Genomic DNA, 20,266 nt, shown 5'->3' with positions numbered 1-20,266 from the left:
CAATTGTCCAATGGGTGAGGTATACTTGCCTGGGCCTTTTCTTAAAAACCTAGTTGTAATTTGAGAAGGATCGGCAAAGACTTTTTTCCCCTTCTTGCAGGCTGATGTCCTCTAAGATTTAATTGTTGACATCTTCTATTTACTACTGACATGAAGCCACTCAAGTGATATCATCTGAAGCACTGTGTCATTGTCCATTGTATGTTGAGGACACCTGATCCTACACCTCTCAACCCCTCCACTATCTCTCTATTGTCAGACAGCTAGACAGACATCCAGTATTGGCAGAAACAGAATACTCCTCCAAGTACTTCTCATGAAGGCTAAGTCTGTTGCCTCTGATCCCCATTATGAAATTCATTTCCTTACTATTGATTCCGTTCCTCTCCCAAGCAGTTGACACTGTGAGCATCCAATCACATCTGTACCATCAATAAGACTGTCTAATTTGATCTCTGTGACATTGCTTGACTCCACCTCGAACTTACCTAATGCTGGAATTACATTAGACATAAGTATTCCATACAATTCTACACTCAATTAACATGAAGTCATTCGAAAGCCAATTGCATGTTTCTAACGCTCATCAATTCAAGTTCACCCACTACACATGCTTGTTAACTTATAATGGGTCCCCATTACGTAGCTTTCTGATTTTTAAAATTCACATAATTGTTTTCAAATCGCTCCATGGCCTGTTTGCCCCCATCTCTGTCATGTCCTGCAGCTCCTCAATTCTCTAAATTATTTGCAGACCTTTAATTCTGACCACCTAAATATCTTCCATTTTGATTAGTTCAACATCAGCAGCCATGCCTTTAGCTGCTATGTCCTCAGACTCTACAACTCCTTTACCAGACCTCTCCACCTTGCTGTCTGTCCTGCTATGAGCATGCTCCTTAAAACCTAATACTTGGAACAATAGTCATTCACCTGCCCTAATATATCTTTGTCTGAATTGATGCCAGATATTGTTTGTTAATGCTCCTGTGAAGCACCTTGGAACATTTTATTATGTTGAAGGTGATAGATAAATACAAGTTATAAAATAAACATATGAAACAAATAAGAACAGAAGTTGCTGGAAAAATTCAGGTACAGCAACATGTGGAGAGAAAATGGAGTTAACCTATCAAGTACTGCCACTCTTCTTTCGACCCGGTAGAACTGCCAGACCTGCTAAGTTTCTCCGGCTGTTTCTACCTTTGTAACAAGTTGGCGTAGTGCTTTGAGTTTTAAGTTGTACGATGGTAAGCAGTATGCCTAGGTCTTACCAAATGTGAAATACTACAATAAGCACTGCACCTCAAGAGAAGTATATTGGTTTTGGAGTGCAGTTAAACCACAACTATTAATTGTGACAAACTAAATTATGTTTTAAATTATAGTACAGTTCAGTCAACTTTGATATCAAATTATTTGAGTTTTAATGTTAGGATGTGAAATGTTAGAATAACTTGGTTTGTGTTCGTTATGTCTTCATGATTGTATTCATAGGATTTTTCAGTAACATAAGCTCAGTACCAATATAGACCTTAATTAATGTACAATTCTTCAAGGGACTGTTAATCTTGTCTTGAAATATTGTTTCTTGAAAGCTTTCCCACTGAGGTTGACCCGATTGACCTATAGTTCCTAGACTTACCCTAGTATTTTTTTGAACAGGTATGTAACATTTACAATTCCCCCAGTCCTTGGCACCATCCCTGTATCCAAAGAAGATTGTAAAATTTTGGCCTGTGCTCTGCAATACCACCTTCACTTCCCTAGGTACATTTGATGACTTAACTGGTAGCATCAATTTTAAGCACAGCCACTCTGACATGTCTTCTGTATTAATTTTTAACCAATCTAGCATCTCAACCAGTACTTTTATCGTTATGCCTTTTTGCTAAAGAGAGATGTGAAGTACTTATTTATTCCATCAAACATGTCCTGTTCCTCCATGTATAAATGTCTTTTTTTTGGTTATATTCTTCCTTTTAACCAGCCTTTTAGTGTTTATATGTCTACGAAGATTTTTGAATTTTCTCTTCTATTAACTGCTACTCTCTTCTCATGGTCTCTTTTAGTTTCTCTTATTACATCTCTCACTGCCAATCTGAACTTCCTCTATTTAACTTGGCGTATATTATTCATCTGACATCTGATGCGTAGACAACCGTTTTTGACGTAGTCATCCAACAGACTGATTTTCTTCATCCAACTTTTACCTGTCATGGGATTGCACCTTCATCGTATTCCTATTTTCAGTCTGCTCATTGCTTGTTGACTGTTGTTTCGTTCACCCTTTTTAATATCTTTTGGGACTATTGCATAGAAGCTGGAGGTACTTTATTAGTTATAAACAATATTATATTGTACTAGTGAGTGTAGTTTTGTTTGGAAGACAGAAATTCCAAAAAAGTACCACTGTCTCCATTCTGCTTTGGGAGTTTTAGTCTCATTTTTTGTTTTGATGTCTCTGGAATAGACTTTCAACTTTCTCGCTCAAAGACACCAAACTGTGGCAGTTCAATTGGTAGTTAAAGAATCATAGAGATATATAGCATGAAAACAGACCCTTCGGTCCAACTCATCTATGCGAACCAGATATCCTAAATTAATCTAGTTCCATTTGCCAGCAATTGCCACATAGCCCTCTAAACTCTCGCTATTCATATACCCACCCAAGGTTGTAGTTCATGTTCCATGCCAGAGATTTGATGACACTAGGCTGACATTCCAATGCTGTAGTAAGAAAATATTGTGTTGTAAGAGATCCTGACTTCTGGATGAAATGTTAAAGTCATGCTGTCTGTGTGCTGTCAATAGAATTATTTTGAAGAAGAAGAAAATCATCCCTGGTGTCCTGCCAATATTTGTCCCTCAAACAAAATCACAATATGAAAAGATTACCTGACCTTGAAAAATTGCTGTGGAAGTTTGCTGTTTGCTTCTGAGACGCTATGTTTCTTACATTACGTTAGTGATTTTGCTTCAAAAATAAAAGTGAAATACTGTGGGTGCTGGAGATATGAAATAAAAACCAAGTACTGGAGAAACTTAGCAGGCTTTGGCAGGACCCGCAGAGACTGTAGCAAGAGTTAATATTTCATAAGAATATAGGAACAGGAGTAGGCATTGAGCCTGTCCCACCAGTGCATGTCAATGTTTAGCTTGGGCTACTCTGGTTACATTGTCCCAGTTAAACTGATGGCCTTCATTGCCCAGACTACTGATATTAAGGAAAGTTTGTTGTGTTGTTTTGCTGCTAGCCAATGTTCGTGTATTCTGATGGCTCGTTTCCTTCCTGTTTGTCTGATTATAATGTTTGTGGCAGGCGTTGCATGGTATTTTGTAAACTACGTTGGTTCTGCATGTCATCAGTATGGAGTCTTTAATCCTTTGTGAGTGTTTTTCATAGCGAGGTTGTGGGCTTGTGTGCTTCCATGATTCCTAGTGGTCTTAGAAGTCTTGCTGTCAGTTCTGTTTGTTCTTAATGTGGGGCAGTGTGGCTAGTGTGTTCAGGCATACTGTGTCCTCTTGGTGTTATCTATTTGGTAGCCACCAGTGGATGAAGTTGCAGGGATGTCCATTCGTAGCGAGGATCTTGAATAGGTGCTCTTCCTCTTTTCTGCGTAGTTCTGGCATGTTGCAGTAAGAGTTTGTCGCTGCAGGCAGTGCCTGTGCTTTCTCAGTGTAGTTTGGTTTGTTTGTATTGATAGTCATGTGCCCTTTCTCCTCTGGTTGGATTATAATGATCTTGTCTTTCTTGAGTTTTTCTAGTGCTTTTCTCTCTGTGTTTAAGGTGTCCCATTCATTCTTTTGGCTTAGTGTGGGGTTTGTAGTTGGTCGGATGGCTTGTTATGTTTCGTTCATGAGTTTGTTGTCTTTTAAATTAGTTTCCAGGGCAGCCATAAAGTCTGTTCTGTTATCATCTTTGTGTTTATAGTTCAATCTGCATAATAGGACAGCTTTCTCAGTTACTGTGAGTCATCTACTGGATAGGTTTCTTTTCCATGTGCCCGGTTTGTTGATTCCCCTGTCTTTGTGGTGGATCAGTTTGGTAAATTTCTCTTGTAGCTTGTGTGTGTTCTTTGTTTTGTTCCTGTATTGTTTGATGGTGATGGCCTGTTCTAGGGTTGTAGCCCATTGCTGGTCTGTAGTGTTTAGGTACTGTGACTTTTGGCGTGAAATTTCCTGTTTGTAAGTGTAGAGTCAGTTATAGGCATCATTAATCATTATTTGTAGTGTTTTTTAGCCGTTCTCTTCAGCCACTTTGTAAGATCTGTAGGTGGAGGTTTGTATTTCGTGCTGCGGGGCAGTATTTGGTTCCTGAGGCATTCGTGGAGAAAGTGAAGTTGTGCATGGGTAGCACTCAGTCGGCTGGTGAAGGTTTCCCATTGCCAGGCAATTTTTAGCTTGTTGCACCCGTAGGTGTTTAAGGTTTTTGCAACGATTTGTAGCTTACAACCTGAGCTACAAATCTTTGCAAAAACCTTAAATTACCATATCTCTCTTCATGGGACAGCCCCACCATTCCAAGAACAAGTCTAGTGAGTTTTTCTTGCACTCTCTCTATGGCTGTATCCTCCCCCTTCACAAAAGGAGACCAAAACTGCCAACAGTACCCCAGGTGCAGACTTCACTACGCCTGTACTCTCATCATTTGCAGTAAAGACTATTATTCAGTTAGCTTCCTTAATAACTTGCTGCAGCAGCATGTTAGTTGACACCTTTTGTACATCTATATATTCCAGTTTTCCATTTAGGAATTAATTTACGCATCAATTTCTCGTACCAAAGAGATAGCCTAATAGTGTTCTATATTATATTCCATCTGCCATGTTATTGCTCATTTACTAAGCCTGCTTAAATCTTGCTGAAAATTTTACATTGTACTTACAATAGATATTCCCACTTAGCTTTCTATCATCTGCACATTTGGAAGTATTGCATTTGGTCTCACCAACCAAATCTTTAAACATTGTAAACAAAATTGCATAACAGTAACAGAATTGTAGCCGAACTACTGATCCTTATTGTACTCCAGTCTTCACAGCCTGGCAATGTGAAAATTGCTAATTTAATTCTTCTTTGCTTTCTGTCTGTTAGTCAGTCATTAATCCATGCCAGTAAATTATTTCCTCTCCTACATGCTTTAGTTTTTTGAACCAGTCTTCTGTAGAGGTCTTTAGTAAAAGCTGTTTAAATATCTAAGTATGCCCATTGGCTCTCCTTTATCGATTTCTTAGTAACAGCTTCAAAAAAACTCCAGCAATTTTATCAAACACAAATTTCCTATCTGCAAATCCATATTGACTGTGCCCAATCAGATCATTATCAATGAGGTGTCTATGCCATCGTTTAAAATAGATTTTAGTAATTTCCCTATTACGATGTAATGCTAACAGATCTGTAGTTCTCAGTTTTCTCTCTAGCTCCCTTTCTAAATACTAGGGCTTCACTGCATTGCAATTGAAACTGGAAGTTCAGGGTGAACTTGCAGGCTGAGTGGAGGTGCTTTGCAAAACCATCATTCAGTCTGCATTTGGCTTCCCAAAAATGGAGGAGGCCGTGAGGAGCAAATACAATCGATCTAGATTGAAAGAGTATAAGTAAATTGCTGCTTCACCAGGAAGAAGTGTTAAGGGCTTTGGACAGTGAGGAGGAGGAGGAGGAGGTAGAAGCGTAAGTGTAATACCTCATGCTTGTATGCATATTGTCATATGAGGGAAATAAGGTTGAAGGTGAGGGGGATGATAGAGGAGTGGACCAGGGTGTTGTGAGAGAATGATCCTTTCAGAATGCCAATAGGGAATGAAGGAGATTAATTGTTTGGTGGAGGTATGCTGGAGGAAGTTGCCATTTTGGTGTATTATCTTGCTCTCATGCTCATATTTTTATTTTAAGCTTGCTGGAGTGTTCCAGTGAAGCTCCAAAGCTAACTGAAGAAACAGCACTGCGTTTTCCACTGGGGTAATTTACAACCTCCTGGAGTTAGCAGAGAGTTCAAAAGCTTAAGACCATGAATTTTGTCCTCGGTTTCAATGTAATTTTATTTATTTATCTTGAAACCTTCCATCCTGTATCTTTATCTTCTTTCTGCTTTCAACCAAAGCTGACCTTTCATTTTGATATTAACAGTTATGGGGTGGGGGGACTTCTGCTATAATGCGTATTCCAGCAATGTGAATTGGCTACAATGTGAACGATGAATAGGGGAATGCTATTTTTAAAACATGAACTTGTGTTGGCTATAACGGGATTCTATTGGTGCGTGGAGTACGCGTTGACGTCACATAATCGTTTCACAGGCTTTGGCCTAAGCATGAGTATGTCAGTGCTGAAAGAGTCTCTGCACCAGCATCACATGATCATTGCACTTATTGTGAGAGGTACAATACTCTGTGCGTTTTTGCAAATTCTACTGTGTTACACACAAAAATGCGAAGACTGGATGACAAGAATGTTAGTAAGAATTATCCTGGTGGTAAAATTGCAGGTGGTGAATGTAAAAGAAGGGCTGTAATACTGGAAGAGAAGCGCGCTCTCTCTCTCTCTCTCTCTCTCTCTCTTTCTCTCTTTCTGCCTGTCAGGTTGGGGACATCTAAAACTAGATGGCATAAGTTTCAGGTGAGGAGGGAGTGATTTAAACGAGACCTAAGGAGCAGCCTTATCTCACAGAAAGATGTGTATGTGAAATGAGCAGCCAGAGGAAGTGATAGAGGCAGGTACAATTTACATTTAAAAGACATTTGTGTAAGTACAAGTTTTCGTTTTAGAGGGATATGTGCCAAATGCAGGCAAATGGGACTAGTTCAGTTTAGACATGGACAAATTGGGCTGAAGGGCCGGTTGCTATGCTGTATGCCTCTACAAATGTATGATCAATTATTTGCACATTATAACTTTGATTTGCATGAATATTAATTTTTGGAAATGATGATGGTTAAAATGAATCCCGTATTTAATGGCAAGTATAAAGTTAATCAGCTGAAGAAGTGCCTTGTGCACTTTTCAAAACTGTAAAGACAGGAAACACATTCTTTTGTCAAAATTTGATTTTTTTTCCAATTGGTGGCAAGCTGCCTTGGATTCCAATTGAACACAAATGAACTTTATTTTAATTAATGTGGTCGGAAAACAACTGCTTGCACTCTGTAATCAGATTGATTTTCCTTGCCCAAGCCTGCACCAGATGTTTTCTTGTATTAATTTTGAACAAGTGCCCCACTTATCCGGCAGTGGTTTCGGAAGAGCATTGATGTATAGCCTGAGGGAGAAAATAAGACTGGGCCTGGAACAGTTTGACCTTGTGCTGGGCTAAAGAATTAACTGTTTTTAGGGAGATTTGGTCAGATGCTGAAAAAATGAACAGGATAGAAACATGTTTGATGGCAAATAGCTTCCTTTGCTTTGTGTGTCTTAACCCTTGCTCTTTTAATGTGCAATCTGTCTGAGAAAATGACAAACGTGGGATAAAAGGATCATGTTCTCATGCTATTTTATGTTAAAAAAATTCTGCCCTCAATAAATATTTTATGTCGCAGGCACTGAGTAGAGAACTTCAAACTATGTAGTGAATTCAGTCTTTAAGGGTTAAGCATCATTGCTGGCCACAGTATTCGCTGGGGAGTATTTGGAAAGACTAGCAGAGATAATGAGAAAAGGAAACAGGAAGACACTTTCTTCAATTTGCAGTTTGTGGTTTTTTTTGTATTATTTTATGATAAATGTTTTTCTTTTTTCCACTGAACTGTTGACTGCCCAATTAATCGCAGGCAGATCTCCACATATGAGATAGTGTTTGTTCCTGCAGATTTTGACCTTTTGTCCCTATTCTAGATCAAAGATAGCATTTTACATTAATAGAACACAGAATTAGAGTTTATTTTTAATGTTATAATCTTCCTTTCTTTGGCCTGCAGAAGCTTTTCAGTAATTGCTGAAGTAATGTCATTTTCACATGTGTTAGTTGCCATCTATTGCCTTGCCAATATGGCAATTATTGACACATGAGCCCTGACAATGAGTTGGAAAGCTGGTTAACTGAACAAAGCATCACTTTTATGCATGGCTGCCATTCCCTGATATCCACGCTTGAGCAGTGATCAGGGTTAGAAATTTTTGCTTATTTTCATACTACCATTCTTAATGTCTTCCAAATCTGTAATGTTGTAGCTGATTATAATGTTTCTGAAGCTTCACACAAAAGTATGCATATTGTCTAACTTTAAGGTAGTTTTAACAAAATCAGCTACAGAAATAGAAATATCTTTTCTACTTGATGCAAATGTTTTTGCTTTTAGATTTTAATTTGTTCATTTGTGCCAAGAACTCAGGAAGGGTATTTTTTTGATGCATTTAAATTTGAGTATGTAAGGAATTTGTTCCTAGATGTGTTTGGCAGCAGTTGATTCCCAACCACTTTATTTAACTTTAGATACATTCCAATATGATGTATGGCACTATTATCATGCCAAGTGTGATCAATTAAAAACAGACCTAACAGCTCAAAACTAGACACTCATGAGGCATTATAGGCCAAAAAGAGCAGAATTATAAACTGATGTGACTCATTCTATCCCCCATCACCCATTACCACCAAAGCTAGTTCAACAAGACAGATATAAGTGCATGTTGGGAGTAGCAGCAGGCTTCCTTGAAAGTTTGCTAACCTGATGAAATGACAACACTAGACTATATGCAACAAATAGCAGAGGCAACATGTAATAGACAGACCATAGTAATTTTATAATTAGCTAATCAGGTTAAAGTTTTTTGGTGATGTCCTATCCAGTTGGGGCTGTGGAAAATTAAGTAACTAATAAACAGGAAGAGAAAGCTCCAATAACATCTCTACCTTCAGAGATGAAGTCCCGCGGAGATGGTGGAGTCCTGCAGCTGAATGGAACAACCATGGCTGAGGCATTCACAAACATTTTCAACCTGAAATGCTGAATAGATGACCCTTCTTGGATGTCTCCTTACGACAGTCGGGCTTAGAACACAGGATTGTGTTTTTGATTGTGGGAGGCCAATCATCTCAAATCCAGGGCATTGCTGAAGGGTTGCTCAGAGTAGTGAGCTAGGCCCAACCTTCTTCACTTAATTCATCAGTAACCTTCCTTTCAGCAGTTGAATAGAAGTGGGATATTTGCTGATAATTAAACAAGCTTCAGCACCTTTCACAAACCCTCAGAGACTGAAGCAGCCTGTGTCCATATACTACAAGACAACTTGCAGACCTGGGCCGATAACAGGCAAATAACATTTACATCATGCAAATGCCAGACAATGAACATGTCTGCCAAGAGATCATTTCCCATGATAGGGCATTACCAATTTTGGGGGAGCAGGGATAAACTATCTTAAAACTGAACTGACCCAGCTACATAAATACTGTGGCTACAAGAACAGGTCAGGTGCTGTAAATTCTGCAGGAAGTAACTCACCACCTGACTTTTCGTATCTGGATATCTGTATCTGCAAGGCATAAATCAGTAGTGTAAAGGAGTACTCTTCATTTACCTGCACGAGTGTAAAATTTGAGAATCTCAGTACCATTCAGGACAAAGCAGTCAGTTGATTTGTACCCAATCCACAATCTTTTGCTCCCCTCTCCACTACTACACAGTGGTAGCAGTGCGTAACATTTACAGAATAAGCTAGGGCAACTCATGAAGGTTCCTTTTAATAGCACCTTCCAAAACACTGATTTCTGCTGCCTAGATGGGCAAGGATAGCAGATACATGGAAATCCCACCTTTCCTGTGAAGCCATATACCATCTAACTTATGACTATATTGCTGTTGCATCATTGTCACGATGTCAACAACCTGGAACTCCCTTCCTAATAGCAATGTAGTTCTAACTATAACTAGTGGGCTGCAGCGGTTCACGAAGGCATCATTCTCATATGCGCTGTGGGGTAGGCAACAAATGCTGGCCCTTCCAAAGATGTCCAAATTCCCTGAACAAATATGCGGGGTTGGCAGGGGGGTGGTGGTTAGTGGGGGGGTGTGGTTAGTGGGCAGGGGGTGGATAAAGGGTTGCAAGCAACCAAGTCTGACACCAACGAACTTGAGTAAACTTGTTTGAGGCATTCAGGCAAACTATCCAGTGGAAGGAGTTTGTGTGTAGACAGAAGAAGATGGGTGTGGTTATTGGAGGTCAGTTGTTTTAGCTCCATTTTGTACTGCAGGGTTTATGTTGGCAGTGACCGAGGCCTGAACTGTGACTGTGTTATCAGTGACCTCTCCTTTATCATAATGTTGAAATCAGAAAGGTCACTGGTGATTGCATGTTGTACAGTTCCATTCACAAATCCTCAGGTGACAAAGTAGTTGAATCCATATTTTTTAAATGTCTGGATAATGGCCAGATATTGACTGATAAGTGACAATTAACATTAACCTTCTCTTTTCCATCCTGCCCCCGAACTTTTCCTCCCACCTTCTCTATTCCCCCTCTTGTCCTTTGTGCTCCATTCCCCCAACATCCATTCCCCCCCCCCATATTCCATCCTTCCCTTTCTCTCTCATTCCCACCCTTTTTCACTTCCACTTTCTCTCTCTTACTGCCCCTTCATCCTTATCTCCTCCCTCTCCGCCTCCTCCCTCTCACTTCTAACCCTCTCTCCCACCTTCTCCCCCCTCTTGCTTCATCACCCCCTTCTCACCCCTCTCTTCCCCCCACCATTCTCTCCATGGCCCCACCTCTCTGTCCACGCGACCCCCTGGCTCTCTGTCCGCACGGCCCCCCATCCCCCTCTCTGTCTGCATGACCCCCCACCGCCGGCGTGACACCCCCCACCTCTCTCTGTCTGCACGACCCCCCCACCTCTCGTGCCAGTGCGACCCCCGCCTCTCTGTCCGCATGCCCCTCGCTCTGTCTTTGAGCGACCCCCCCCCCCTTTCTTCCACCCAATCTCTCTCCCCCACCCTCTCTCTTCCCTCCCCTCTTTCTTTCACCCCTTCTTGCCCCCTTAATTCCCTTCCTTCGACCCCTGTCTCTCCACACTTGCCCCCCTGACTTTCTCTCCCCGTCCCCCCTTCCCCACCCTCTGTCTTCCCCACCTTCGCTCTTCTCCGCCTCTCTGTTCACCCCTCTTCCTCTTTCTTACCCCTCCCCCTTCCCCCTCCTTCTCTCTTTACCCCCTCCCTTGTTCTTCCTCACCCTCTCTCTACCCACCATCTTCCCCCACCTCCCCTCCCCTCTCTCTCTCTCCACCGCCTCTTCTCCCCCACCTCTGTCTCTCTCCCCCTCACCCTTTTTCCCTCTTCCCCCTCCACCCTTCTCTCTCTCACCACCCCACCACTCTCTGTCTCTCTCCACCCCACACGCAGCCCTGCTTTCCCTCTCACCTCCCCTTTCTCACCCTCTCCCCCCTCCATATCCTCACTCTCTGTGCACCACCTCTCTCAAGGCCCGTCTTATCTCTTGCCCCCATCACTCTTTGCCTCGTCCCTCAGTTCCCACTCCTTTCCACCTTCCCCCTACACCCACTTTCCTTTCTCTTTTTCTCTCTCCCAGCTTTCTTTTTCTCTCTCCGAGCGCACGCTCTCTCTCTCGTTCTCGCGCTCTCTCGCGCTCTCTCTCCCTCCAAGCTCTCTCTTTCTGTCTCGTTCCCCCCCACACTCATCTCTGTCTCTTTCCCCCCCCCCCCCCATGCCTCTCTGCCTCTTTCTACCCCATCTCTGTCTCTGCCCATCTCTCTCTCTCTCTCTCTCTGTCTCTCTCTTCTGCACCCCCCCTACCCCTCTCTCTCGACTCCTGCACCTCTCTCCTGCCAACCTCCCTCTTGCCCCACCTGTCCCTCTCTCTCTATCTCTCTCTCTCTCTCTCACGCTTTCTCTCTTTCTCTTTCTCTCTGTCTCTCTCACTCAGTCTCTTCCCTCAACTCCCTCTCTATCTTGCTCGCTCTCTCTCGCTCTTTCTCTCTGTCTCACTCTCCACCCACCTGTCTCTCTCTCATATCGCCCACCCTTCTCTCTCTCTGCCTCCACCCATCTCTATCTCTCTCTCTCTCTCTCTCTCTCTCTCTCTCTCTCTCTCTCTCTCTCTCTCTCTCTCTCTCTTCCCCCCCCTCCCTCTCTCCTCCCCCCCCCCTCCTCTCCCCCCCCTCCCTCTCCCCCCCCCTCCCCCTCTCCCCCCCCCCTCCCCCTCTCCCCCCCCTCCCCCTCTCCCTCCCCCCCCCTCCCTCTCTCTCCCCCCCCCTCCCTCTCTCCCCCCCCCTCCCTCTCTCCCCCCCCCTCCCTCTCTCTCCCCCCCCCCTCTTCCCCCCCTCTCTCTCTCTCTCTCTTCTCTTTTTTTCTCACTCAGTCTCTTCCCTCACCTTCCTCTCTATCTTGCTCGCTCTTTCTCTCTCTCTCTCTCTCTCTCTCTCTCTCTCTCCACCCCCCTGTCTCTGTCACCCTCTCTCCACCCACCTGTCGCTGTCTTGTCGCCCATCCCTCTGTCTCTCTCTCTCTCTGTCTCTCTCTCTCTCTCTGTCCCCCATCTGTCTTGCTCTCTCTCGCGCTCGCGCTCTCTCTCTCTCTCTCTCTCTCTCTCTCTCTCTCTCCTTCCTCCCCACCTCTCCCCTTTTTCTCTCTCTCGCTCTCTCTCTCTCTCTCTCTCTCTCTCTCTCCTCTCTCTCTGTGTCTCTCTCTCTCTCTCTCTCTCCTCTCTCTCTCTCTCTCTCTCTCTCTGTGTCTCTCTCTCTCTCTCTGTCTCTATCTTCCTCCACTTCTCTCTCTCTTCCCTCACCTGTCACCCTCACTCTCGCTCTCTCCACCCACCTGTCTCTCATGGCCCCTCTTGTCTCTCCTCCGCACCCTTTTTCCCCTTCTCTTTTTCTCTCTCCCACCTCTCTTTTCCCCTCCCCCTCTTTTTGTTTTCCCTCTGTCCACCTCTCTTTTCCCTCCCCACTTCTGGTCCTCTTTGTTTCTTTCACTTCTCCTCTCCACTCCCTCCCACCTTTTCTTTCTCAGTTTCTCTCTTTTAATCATTCATTCATGGATTGCAGGTGTTGTTGACTTGGCCAGCATGCATTGCCTCTCTCTAGTTATCTTTGAGAAGCAGTCCATTTTGTGTGGATTGACCCACAATGGTGTTAGAGATGGACTTTCAAGATTTTGGCCCAGTGGCGCTGAAGGGAGAACAATATATTTCCAAGACAGGATTCTGAGTGCATTGCAAGTGGTGCTGTTTTCATCTACAGTTAATTCTCTTATAGCAAGATAGTTGTGTTCTTGTGTGACCTCACGCTATTGAAAACCACTACTCAAAATCACGTTATAGCGTATTCACTATACCTGTACAGCAGAAAGTTTGCATTATCCAAACAGTATCCACTATTCAACCATTGCATCAAATGTGTTATAGCAGAAATACCTATATCTACTCTCCATATCCGATCTGGTGGTGGTGGCTACGGGTTTGACGGCTGTCTACAGAGACTTGGTGAATTTCTGCAGTGGATCTTGTAGGTGATGCGTTTTGCTGCTACTGAGTATGGTGCAGGTATTGAATGTTTGTGGATGTGTGGATTGCTTTGACCAGAATGCTGCCAAGCTTCTTAAATATTGTTAGGGCCACACTCATCCAGATATGTGGAAAATATCCTTCACACTCCTGACTTGAACCTCGGAGCTGGTTAGGCTTTGGAGAAGTCAGGAGATGAGTTGCTTGTAATTTTCTGTTCAGGTATGTCAGTCATTATAGTAAGGTTTCTGGAAGAAAGGAGTATTTTGATTAAATTAGTGAGTGATCTGGATTGAATATCAAGAATGATGACAAATGGTCTTAGAATAATCTTTGGAGATTTAATGAAAAAGTTGTTCTGACATCCTAGTTTGGATGCCTGACTTTTGAATAGAGCTGGTAGTTTTTGCACCCAACACATCCAGCCACCTAAATAATGTTATCAGTTGTTGCGTTCGTTGAACAATCACATGACCTTTATTGCAGCCTTCACAGTTCTGCAGAGATTATAGATCTGTTCGGTGCTGGGGTGAATTTTGCCAGCCTGTCGGACAGAAGACGGAATGGTGCCTCAGTTGTTAGCACTGCTTTCTCACAGTGCCATGAACCGGGTTCAGTTCCAGCCTTTGGCAACTGTGCAAACTCCACACAGACATTCTCCCCATGTCTTCTTGGGTTTCCTCCAACAGTCCAGAGATTTGCAGGTAAGGTGGATTGGCCACAGTAAATTGCCCACAGTGTCCAGAGATGTGCAGGCTAGGTGGGTTAGTCATGGGAAATTCAAGGTTACAGGGATGGGGTGCGGGGTGAGTCTGGGTGGGATGGTGTTCAGAGGGTTGGTGTGGACTGAATGGACTAAATGGCCTGCTTCCACACTGTAGGGATTCTATGATTTTATGAATGCACCTCCATTGCTCAGTGGTCAAATTGGCATGAATTGTAAAAATTTTAAGAAATTTAAAAACTGAATGTTTTTAAGGCAAAACTAGATACATTTTTGAACAGTAAAGGACTTAAGGGTTATGGTGATTGGGTGGGTAAGTGGAGCTGAGTCTCAAAAAGATCAGCCATGATCTTATTAAATGGCGGGACAGGCTCGAGGGCCAGATGGCCTACTCCGGCCCCTAGTTCTTATGTATCAAACTGCTTCGATTCTCGGTCTTTGTTTGTGTTAGCATATCTGAAACAAACTCACCTTGTTCCTTTTGCCTCATCTCAAGTTCCTATATGACCTCACCTCTCCCTGTCTCTGTGATCACTTCTAGTTCCACAACTGTGTGAGATACTTGTGCTCCTCCAGTTTTGGAATCTCAAACTTCCTCAATTTTAATATTGCATCATGAACATCTTTGCCTAGCTCATAATCTCTGAAATTCTCCCCTCAAAACGCTCCACTTCTCATTTTTTCTTCAAAGTGCTCACTTATCTCCCTCTACTCTGACTGAATCTTTAGACATGTGCCCTAATATTTTCCAATGTGAATCGGTGTCATATTTTATTTGTTAATACTCCTGTGAAGCATTTTGGGACATTTTATGATGTTAAAGCCACTGTGTAAAAACATAGTGGAAGATCAACAGTTTTTCTGATTTATCATCAGATATTCTGTACAGATCATGTGGGTGTAGATGTTGGTTGAAAATAGTTGTTTAGCCAGACAGCACTGACTGTGTCTCAAATTATCCTTGAAGAATACCAAGTGCCTGAGTTGTTGGAGAGTTTCGAAATCAAAGCTGTTGCATGAATCCGTGTACAGGAAGTGAAAAGAAGGAATAGATGTAATGTGCTGTCGAGTAAATTCCATATAGAATCAGATTGGGATGTTGTTTACTGCTGTTCACGTGGCTCTAAATGCTAAGGAATCACTGTCAAAAATCATAAGCTAGCACTAATTGATAACCTTACTTACTATAGGATGGTCCATGAGAAACATTTATAAAATGTAATCAACACAAAAGCAAAATACTGTGGTTGTGGGAAATCTGCAGCAAATATGGGAAAGACTGGAAATGCTCAGCAAATCTGACAGCATCTGTAGAAAGAAAGACAGTTCCTTGGCAGGGGTATGAGCCAGCACTGCCAGTAGCAAAGTCATCTGGGAGGTGGCCTCCCATTTTGCTACCTGTGTTCATCTTACTTTTGAGGAAACCCTGCAGGCTGCTAATGCTGCCAGCCCAATCAAAGGTGCAGCAATTCTGGAGAATTTAACTCCCCCCCCCCCCCCCCCCCCGTTAAAAGACATGAGCACTGTTATGGCCAGATACCTTTGGGCTAAGAGCCACAAAATCTCATCTTGCTGGGGCCTTAATATTACTTGTCTTGCTCACTGTGTGGTTGTCCACAAATCAATTCACTTTGCAGTTCACCCTCGAACACTTCTCTGCTAGTTGAAATACAACAGGAAGCAAACTTTAATCATCGTATTTTCTCTCTGTCTGTCTCTCTCTCTCTCTCTCTCTTTCTCACACTCGCACACACACACACGCGCGCGCACACACACTCGCGCGCACACACGCACTCGCACAGGGCCTCATGGAGACACAGACAGACACAGGCACTCTTCCACACAGTCACACCTTCCGTGCCTGCATGTCACCCACCAGGGTCAGGAAAGTCATCCAATGTTTCAGGTCGATCATCTTTCAATAGGAAAATATTGCAGTAATGCAGTATGGGGTTCTCTTTATTCCCTTGAGCAGCATAAAGGGATCTTCATTTTGAACATATTATTTTGGATGCTACTGGGAAAGATTATTTGTAAGAAATATCGTTTAAAAAAAACTTCTAACTATCTCATATCTTTGAATGGAAAAGGAAAATATATTAATGTCATTCTATTAGCATAACTGTACTGCAGTTGTGTGGGTAACATATTTATTTGTTACTGAAAGTGGACGACACATCTTTTTAGTTTCAATATTTTTAGTTTCTGTTAAGGGGAAAAACTGACACCCAAAGTTGAACTTTGATGACCCTACAGATATTAGATAGGCGATGGTCTGATAAGCTGAGTTCAAACCTGTTGTCTGTTTCCCAGAAAAAAATTGTGAAAAACAAGTGATTTCTTTCTCAATTATGTTTGAAAATCTCAATGTAACTGTTATTGTTATTGCTAGCTATTTCAGTTATTGAATACTATGTAATTGGGCCACATAGAGCTGGTGGTACAAAGCAAAGTTCTTGCCTTGTACTTATCTTGTTATTGCCTTGCTTTCAGATATCTTTGGATAGTGCAACAATTGAACTTCCATCCTTGGCTTTAGAATGGGGAAAATCGGACAAGGTTTCCACTTTTGATTTGTTGTCCCTTATTCCCACCAAACCCTATGTCACTACCTACCTACACAGGTAGCCAAATGGGAGGCCACCTCCCAGGTGACTTTGCTACTGGCAGTGCTGGCTCATAACCCTGCCAAGGAACTGTCTTTCTTTCTACAGATGTCCAAATAAATGGACTAATATTTGCCCAAAATACAACCTGTAACATCTAATCAGCAGCAGGGAAGGATTTATTAACGTGAAAAATGCTTTAAAGTTGTAAATAACTCAAGAATTACAGTTTACATCTTTAAATAGAAAAATGGGTGAAATATTACCACCTTTTATCGATGATTGATTTAGTCAGATAAATTCTTACCAACATCTTTCTTTATTATTTTTCTCTTTTATGCAGACAGAACATCCTACAATTAATTTAAGTGGTGAAAATAAAATTTCATTTTGCAACAAATGTTGATGAACAAGACTAAAATGGTGGTGAGGATTGAGCAATATATTAGGAAGTGAGTATTTTAGAACAAAGATCTCAAATAAGAGTCTAAGGCCGTAGTTTACTAGGTGGCAGTGATTCTAGTACTCTCTTATCCTCCAGAGATCTGGATGTGCTACAGCTGGCATTTCAGAACACTAAAGATGTGTGACCAGTTTATGTATGTTACCAAGATCCTGCAAATTTGTGACAAAACCATGGGCCCAACAGCAGTACCCTCTCCAAGCCAATTTGGCTAGCATCAAGGCACTGTTCATTCAAAACCAGCTCTGCCAGGTGGGACGTACCATTTATATGCCTGACATTAGATTCCTGAAGCATCTGCTTTACTGAAAACTCAGTTGTAGCAGGATACACCCAGGAGCACGCATTTTAAGGATGTCCTCAAAACATCCCTGAAGAGGCCAAACCAATCTGTGGACACATAGGAGACCTTGGCTTGAAACTGCCAAAAATGGTGAAGTCTCATTTGGGAAGGCACTGCGCACATTGAGAAGCATTGTCAAGGACATTCACACGCAAAGTCAGTAAGTCAGAGGGAGCACGCAGTGTTCCAAATAACCCATCTACTCAATTACTGGAGCTTAACTTATTGTGACAAGTGTAACGTGCGAATGCAGTAAGATTACAAAAGGTTGGGAGGTGAAGGGAAGGCTGTCATTTTCATGAGTCTAACAGTGGCTAAGTCATCCAGTTACCCATGGTAATTCACAATTTATTGGGTATCTTTTCTTATAGCAGCATTTGTTAACCAATTATCATTGTGCTTCCAAGAATTTCCGACATATATTTTCCACAGAAGCTGTTGACTGCTGTTTTAAAAATGGCTATTAAGATTTTTACAGTAATAATGAACAACTAATATATAAATATATTCTTACTTTGAATGATAGTCAGTGATCATTGTTGTGTCAGATTGATCACAGCTTGAGGAGTGTTGGGGAATTATGGTTGACCTCTACAGCCGGGCTGAAGTGGTGGGGCACTGGGAGTAAACATTGTTTAGGTGACTGCAGTCACTATGGAATAAAGAAGGTAAGGATTAGGTTTGTATATAACGTGCCATTTGATCAAACCTCTGGCACACTATGTAACATAATAAGTTGAATTAAAATCCTTTTTACAATTATTCTCCAAGAAGACTAAAAGTTCTTTCCTCTGGTTAGAGATTTCAAAATCTGTTTTACCAAAGTATGTGGAGTTGGAAGAGAAAATATGCCTCGTTTTCCTCTGCTAATCTACAATGAACACCATCTATACCAGTATTATGCTTACAGCTATATTATCATATCTCATTATAGACCTTCTTCTTCAGAAGAGACATAATGAAGAATAACATAAAAGGAATTTTTAGGAACCATCCATGTGTCATATCTGAAAGAGTCTAAATTTGTATATGTAGCTGCAGCTTTGGATACTAAGAACTACAAATGGGTGACCTTTGATGAATTCCTGCCACTCATTTTTTTTAAATGTATTTATCAATGTCAGTAATAATTGTATACGAAATGCAACTCTTCAGATTTCAGGTTCCAAGTGCACTCAAATCTGTTATTGTCAAATACAGAGCACAGCTCCCTTTTCCCTAGCTATGTCAGAGGCCTAGCCTTAGAAAATCACCCCGATAGTATGGCATGTTTTACTTTGTCCCACTGTGTGATTTATATTTCCGGTCAGTGACAGTTTTGTGCTGGGTCCATACATGCGAGGAACTAGATCAAGACTGCCGAAGCTCAATGCACATTAGATCCTTATAAACAGACAAAGGAGATGTTCTTATTATCAATCTGGTTTTATTGGAGCTAAACTCACAGAAATCTGTGACTAATGTGCTGTGCTACTGAGCTGTCTTTTACTGGCTTACCAAAAGGAAATGCCAACTGTCTACTTAACTGCATTGCTTAAAAGCAGATTGGACTGATATTTTCAGTTTGAAACACTGATATACACTATATTTGGAAGTCATGCATTAATGAACTTGCTGTTTGAATAAACTGTTGATTTACACTGACTGGATAAGTTATTCTGTAATTACTTCACATGTTTGCAAAGAACATAATACACTTGTCAATAGGTTAAAATAGACATCAGTGATATTTGTTATGTGGTTCTAATAGAAATATTTTGCAAAATTTGAAATATATTATTAATGATGTATAATTATTTTAAAACTCATTTGTTAAGAAAAATAAGCAAAATGGGTGACCTGTAAAAATGTTTTTCATTCTGCCAGGTCTGCATGCTTTGCATCGGGCACTTGGAGAATGTGCCAATCCCTCAGATAGTGAGGTGGCTGAATCAGTGAAGATAACCTTTAATGACTTCCTGCAAGCAATGAATGATGTCAGGCCTAGTGCTATGAGGGAGGTGACTATTGATGTGCCGAAAGTAAGTTATTACGACAATGTTGAAATAATGTCTATATGTTTATGTGTAGCAAAGTCTAACGTTCAGCTCCCAACTTCACTCGCCAAGAAGGAAACAAATGACGAAGTTTGAAACTAAGTTCCCAGGTTATGTAGGAAAAACATATAGATATTATGTATCAGTGTATCCAGAATAGAAAGGTTGAAACAAATGTTAATCTTGAGATTTGCAGAAAAGACTGATTTTTTTTTTGTCCAACTCTTATCTTTCAACATAAGTTATTTTTAGGTTCTTCTGTGCCCAGAGTAGGTAATCTAGAGAGTTTTGTTTTAATGAGCAAAGCCTTCAGGGAATTTCAATGCAATTTTTTCATTGTGTTTGCATACTATTGACTCCTGTTCTGCTGCACCTGAAATCTGATTTAATGGATCATACTGAATGTATGCTACTGAGTATTAAACATTAAACTGCTTGCCTTCTGCCCAAATAAGATCATTCAATAAATGATAACAGGTGTACCCGTGCAGTTTGTATCTCAAATTGCTTTTTTTTCAAAGGAAGCTATTTTGACATAGTGATTTACTACATGTTAGGGTATATAGTGAAGGTAATCTAATTTCCAAATGCATCGTACTTCCATTAGATCAAGAAAGAAATATGTCAAGGAGTGATGCAGAG

At 41.6% G+C, this 20,266-nt stretch overlaps 1 protein-coding gene across 6 annotated transcripts in view; it reads left to right on the top strand.

Moving 5' to 3' along the window:
- Positions 1–20,266, top strand: part of afg2a (AFG2 AAA ATPase homolog A) — a 423,169-nt gene that overhangs the window by 45,370 nt on the left and 357,533 nt on the right. For all 6 annotated transcript variants that reach the window (XM_059644453.1, XM_048543094.1, XM_048543085.1 and 3 more), the window contains exon 10: positions 19,455–19,609. In XM_059644453.1, the coding sequence (XP_059500436.1) occupies positions 19,455–19,609 (155 nt within the window). The remainder of the gene's footprint in view (positions 1–19,454; positions 19,610–20,266) is intronic.

This window comes from Stegostoma tigrinum, chromosome 1, assembly GCF_030684315.1.
Source record: "Stegostoma tigrinum isolate sSteTig4 chromosome 1, sSteTig4.hap1, whole genome shotgun sequence".
Taxonomy (NCBI): domain Eukaryota; kingdom Metazoa; phylum Chordata; class Chondrichthyes; order Orectolobiformes; family Stegostomatidae; genus Stegostoma; species Stegostoma tigrinum.
The sequence above is the reverse complement of the archived record's forward strand: the minus strand, read 5'-3'. Positions and strand labels throughout refer to the sequence as shown.